This window comes from Lactuca virosa, chromosome 2 (assembly GCF_052849685.1).
Source record: "Lactuca virosa cultivar CGN04683 chromosome 2, Lactuca_virosa_CGN04683_v6, whole genome shotgun sequence".
NCBI lineage: Eukaryota > Viridiplantae > Streptophyta > Magnoliopsida > Asterales > Asteraceae > Lactuca > Lactuca virosa.
The window spans coordinates 179,232,415-179,238,485 of NC_136427.1; the positions used below are offsets into that span (position 1 = coordinate 179,232,415).

At 32.2% G+C, this 6,071-nt stretch overlaps 1 protein-coding gene across 1 annotated transcript; it reads right to left on the bottom strand.

The window, feature by feature from the left end:
* LOC145157999 (mitochondrial import receptor subunit TOM20-3-like) lies at positions 1-5,723 on the bottom strand. The gene is made up of 10 exons (XM_079076966.1): positions 5,622-5,723; positions 5,060-5,138; positions 4,837-4,973; positions 4,640-4,687; positions 4,058-4,159; positions 951-1,029; positions 701-870; positions 580-627; positions 436-495; positions 1-354 (listed from the first exon to the last, which is right to left on the bottom strand). The coding sequence occupies exons 1-10, from the start codon at positions 5,721-5,723 to the stop codon at positions 226-228; spliced, it is 954 nt and encodes a 317-aa protein (XP_078933092.1). The 3' UTR covers positions 1-225.
* Between the last annotated feature and the right edge of the window lie 348 nt (positions 5,724-6,071).

The window sequence follows — 6,071 nt, forward strand, 5'->3', positions numbered from 1 at the left end:
TTGAACATAAACAAAGATTCCTTCAATATATTAATTTGAACATGGAACCTTAGAATCCACTCCAAAACACAATAAATCATAACACATACTATCATTATCAACAAATCATGAGAAATCAATTCAAATTCTAGGTAATATGTTTAACCAAAACCAATTCTAATTTTTGATCAAAATCAAAATAAACCCCTAATTATCTTCTTAAAATCACCAGACATAAAGCTCTTATCATTGAGGTGGATGCACATTAGCTTTTGCAAATCTTACACACCCCACAATGGTTACAGCAAGAAGAACCCGTCCACATACATCAAACTGCCATAACTCCTTCTTTTGTGACTTCAAACACTCCAATAACTACACATAAATCCGTTCATCAGCAAGTAAAATGACATTTTTGCCCTCACAGGACTTGAGAGGAGAGGATACTACCCTTACCTTGGCATAGGAAGATGTTGATGCCCCTGAAGCCATAGCTTGTTCATGTGATTCAATCGCCTGAAAGAAATCACAGTAAAATTCTAACAATGGTGAAATTAAATAAAATAATTCATCATTCAGATGATAAGAACAACAATGTACCTTTTCAGCCTCTTCAATTGATTTCTGATAAAGTTCATTTCCTGGATCCTGCAACAGCCAATCAATAATCGATTATACATAAAGTGAATTAAAAAAAATCAATTGTAGAAGAGAAACTTGCCTCAGCAATTGCCTTTTGGAAGTAAGTATAAGCCGAATCAAAATTATCTTTAGCTATATCATCATCAGGAGTCATAATGGCAAGAGAAGTCAGAGCACTACCCATGCACCACAATGCCTCGTGTTTCTTAGGATCGATGAACAATGCTTCATACAGTTTCCATATAGCATCTGATCGATCATGTAGAAAATGAAATTTAACCATTAATCATGATAGATCCATGAATTCACGTCATAAGGATCAGGCTTACATTTAACAATCGTCTTCGACTCCTCTGCACTCTTGAATGTTGACAATTTAAGCAAATCCCTTCCCCATTCGATTAGATTCTACTCCAATCGATCGACGAACAAGGAAATACATCAATCAGAAGGTGTCATAGCATATAGAATAATGATACACAGAAACACGAAGATATATATCTAACAAGTGGTGTGCGAAACCCTAATCTCGGTATCGAGAGGTTTTTTGGCATACGTGATTTCGGCAGTCCGGAGAAGAAGTTCATCCATGTTCACCGTTTGCACTTCCATGGCTGCCGTCGTCTACGTGATTTCGGCAATCTCGGATGTTGGCTATTTAAGCAAATCCCTTTCCCCATTGAATTGCGCCCAAATTGAAGTTCGAGAATTTTCTACCATGCAGATTGGAGTTATACCACAAAGGTTCCCACTATATTCTTTTAATACAAAAACAACCCTTGGCTTATCCCAGCTGAACGGATAATCACAAACTATCGATTTTAGGGGTCGTTTGATTTACCTTCTAATTGGGTCCGAAGTTAGGATCCGGTCATCAATCTAAAGTCAGCTTGTTTGTTTTGCTTTCTATAACTTTGGACTCGGTCCAAATCAAGGATCTAGTCTCCACTTTTGTGTTGATTCGGTCCAAATCAAAGATCTAGTCTCCACTTTTGTGTTGATTCGGTCCAAGCAAAAATACCTGCTGACCGAGTCTTTTATGCGTCGTTCTCGTATGTACCTTCCTTCTTCATATGCAGAACCTTGGTTCTCCATCAAACCAACATATAACTTCTCCTTCCACCATCACCGGTTCGCCTGCAATCAATCGTCGGACACCTCCTCCACCATCGTCAGACTTCTCCTTCAATCGATCACATAACTTTTCCATCCACCACCAACGGTCATCTTCCTCTTTAATCGATTGTTTGAATCAATAAATTAAATCGATTTCATAAAATTGAGGTTTGATTGTTTGCGATTTGAATTTTGCTCATTTTCAATGAAATCGATTTCAATTTTACTTATTTTCAACTTCCTAAATCTTTAGTCTTTAGTTTTGGTTTAGAGATTCAAGAAGGTTGTCGACGTCATTATCCATTGTTTTGACTTGGGACTCTGTGCTTTTCTTTATGGGTCTTCAATTGAAACTTTTTTGTATTGGATATTTATGGGTCATCAGTTGGAACTTTTTTGTTTATGGGTCACCTATTCATGTTCTATTTTTGATATTTCATTTTGTATTATGTTCTTTATTTTTAGAGTTTTGATTCTCATACTTACATTGAGACTGAATCCATGTATAAACTAATTCAACATGGAACAAGCTATATATCATATTGACATTATCAAATTCATATTTTTTGTGTTTTTTATAAGGAATAGAGAGATGAGTTGAATGAAACAATGTAAGATTATATATTACTTGTGAATCATTTGGAATTTCATGTGTTCTCTTTTTGGGATTATATATTACTTGTTAATCATTTGGAAAACTGCAATGAACTCAAATGATGGAGGTTAGTGGTATAAAATAAAGAAAAAAAGATTTTTAATATATTATAAAAAGATGTTGTTTAAGGGTAATATAGTCATTTTGCACAGTTAGTTAGATACAAAATCAAACAACAAGTTTCAATCGGAAGTTAATTCAGTCAGAACTTCTAACCCGGTCAGCTTCTAACCCAGTTAGTTCTAACTCATTTGACAGCTATCAAACGACCCCTTAGTTTGGTATAATCACAAAAGAGCTCGCTAAATTAATATACCAATTTTCATGTTTGATGAATATATTGTCAAAAATTTCATAAAAAGTGTATGATGAATATATATTGTCAAAATTTTCATAAAAGGTGTTTGTTGAATATATATATATATATATATATATATATATATATATATATATATAATGCAGAGGATGACAGGGATCTATATGTTGATAAATGATCTTCACTTTTACATATTTTAAATTCTTCTCTTTGGATAATTGAGGGATTGAAGGTCCTAAAGTCTACTAAACCGAAACTGAATAATAATGCAATGTTTGAGGAATTTAATGACTATTTATAATATGGATATTGATAAGAAAAGCTTGAGTCTCAAAGGAATCTAATAATAATGAATATAAAAGTTGGGTTTATTTTGAAAAAAAAAAATTCTAAAACAAACACAAGATAAAATATAGGGTCATTTTTGGAATAAATCCAATTTATCTATTTGGTAACTGGCTCCGTTAATGAACTAACATTGAATATGTTGAGTTAAGTTTATTTTAACAAAAAAAAAAGATTTAGATATAAAACCGGAAAAAATATAGTACCTTTTATGGAATAAACTTATTGATAAATAAATGTCTCAACTCATTAGCATACCATGATACCAACATAATGTGGATTCCAATAGTAAAACCTTCATTACTTTAATACCATTGCATTGCTTATTTTTTATACAAACTTAAATTTACACAACTAGTATCACCATAAAGCATAATCAACTTTGTGTATTAGTCTCAAATAAAATGCATTATAACCTTTTAGGAGGCATGTCTTGCCTTACATAATAAACTAAGCCAAGAAGAGCACTCATGTCCCTAGCTAAACTAAACACGAGGGTGACATTTGGTGAGATTTTTAGCTTATCCTAACTAGAAGAGAAAGAAAAGGGGCGACTTACTAATTAAGCAATAGCAATTACACAATAAGAGGAAAGGGAAGATGTTCCAAATTCAAATGAAGTACCAAATTGCGTTTTACTATATATTCATGAATAGTTAGAGTCAAAATTCAGCACCATAATGCACTCATCATTTGCATCCACTATTAATAAAATGAGTTTTCTTTAACTAAACTAAGCTTCCTTATCTTGAATTTGATGGAGGTGGAGGCACATTGGACTTGGTCATCACTATCCATGCAACAAACCCAATAGCAAGAATTACGCCCCCGAGTAACTCACACTTTAAATCATAAGTGCCCTACAACACACAACACACAATTGACACATTTATATATAATGGTCAAAACTTAGGGAATGAAATAATGTGCAATAATTAAGCAAAATCATACACATAGAAGTATATAATGAAAATAATAAATAAAGAAATTATTATCATAATAACCTTAACACTTGAAGAAGAGGCACCACACTCTCTAGCCAATATCTGTTCAACTAGACCAACTTTACCTTGCATGTTCCTCTTTTTGTGCATCTCAGGTGCATGCTGCATGGTTGAATTTTTTGTAAGTTAAAAGTAAATTTGAATTATGTAATGAACAAAATATGGGATGATCACAAAATTGACTAACTTTTTAAACAAAATGACCATTTTAGTCAATCAATTGCAAAATTCCAATAAATTGAAAAAAATCATATATCACAACATATTGCAAAGATGTTCACATTTTGCAAAAAAAAAAAAAGATAAAAAAAAGAGAAAGAAAGAATCTGCAAACCAACATCATATGAAAAAAAATATGTTTTTTATTTATTCTTTTAAGGTTCTTAGGTGGTCATTTTGGTAAAAGGTCAAAAGGTGGTTAAACTAAACTAAACAAGGAGTGATTTATGTGATTATGATTCACTTCAAATATTTTGTGAAAGTAAATTTAAATTACATAATGTGGAATTAGTAAAACAGAATAATTAACCTAGAGCAATTGATAAAGAGAAACAAGTGAAGAAATTTAGATGTATGAATTACCTGAGCACATATTTTCAAAGAGTAGCGATAATCTTCATTTCGTGGAGACTGAGACAACAGTACATTTCAACAGAAAACATCAACACTTGGATTTGATGCTTAGAAAACATAAATAAATAAATAAATAATTTTATGTACAAGAAAAGGGATGAAGTAATTAATACCAGTTCTACAGCCTTTATGAAATATCAAAATGCCACGTCATACTCAATTTTAGCCTCATCATGATCGGGGTTTAGAAACGCCTTAAACTTGTGAACTTCCCCTAAGTACCACACAGTCTTATGATTTGTAGGATCGATAGTCAATGCCTTATGAAGTTTTGACATAGCCTCTAAACATTGTTTATTCATTCAATCAAAATTATTTTATAAGCATAAAAATAAGAATTAATGTATTAGTTAACAACAGAAACCTTACCTTCGACCATCTCAGTTGATTCATATAATTTTCCAAATTGGGACAACTCCAGCAAAATTCCAGCCCATGTTGTTAAACTCTGTAATAACATAACATCCATTGTCCCAATTTTTGACAAAAGGAAACATGCTTTGTTTATACAACACTTAACTCCAAACAGTCATCATGTGAATTACTTTAATTAGAAATTCATGACATCTTATTATATATGGTGCATTTAAGTGTTTTTTATTACAACCCAAGCTCAATGAGGTGTTGAGATCAATGATATTGATAGTCATATTCAATCAAAATTCCATTTAGATTTTTATACAAATCTAGCACCAATATGTTTCTCTTAATGCGACAATTGATATAAACTTGAAAGCCATGCATGGTTATTGGTTCATATTAATCTAGAATTCTCAACAACAAAGAAACACTGTAACTGTTATCCAAATCCCTTCATTTTGACCCTGAAACATCTATCTAAATTTAAACAAAGGAAGGACGAAATTAAATTACAGATAAATTCAATCAATGTACGAAACTTCATATATAATCGGGAGGGAGAGAAGCGTACATCTGCGTCAAGGGGCTTCTTGGAGAATTTTTTTGCAGCGGCTAAACGAGTATCTTTGAGGATCCTTTTCCTCTCCGATTCCCTTTCAACAAAAGGATCCATCACATCTGATGGAACGCTTTTTTTCTCTGTCAATATCCGCTAGGGTTTATGAACTTGCAGCGCTGCACGTAAAGGAGGGTTAACGGCTTAAGTCCACTCTACCACCGTCAACTTTCCAATTTCGCTTTATTTGGTCCTTGGATTTATTTTTCAATATTTATTTATACACCCCCAAAATAACAATTGAACCACTAAAAGGGCCAAAGACTATAACGGATCTAGAGCAAAATATAATTGGGGTCCATCTTATATAAAAAATTAAACAAAAATTTGAAAGTAGAAAATAAAATCTATAAATTTGAATTTTTTGGGGGGTTTTTCTATTAAAATATTACAAAAATATGATTT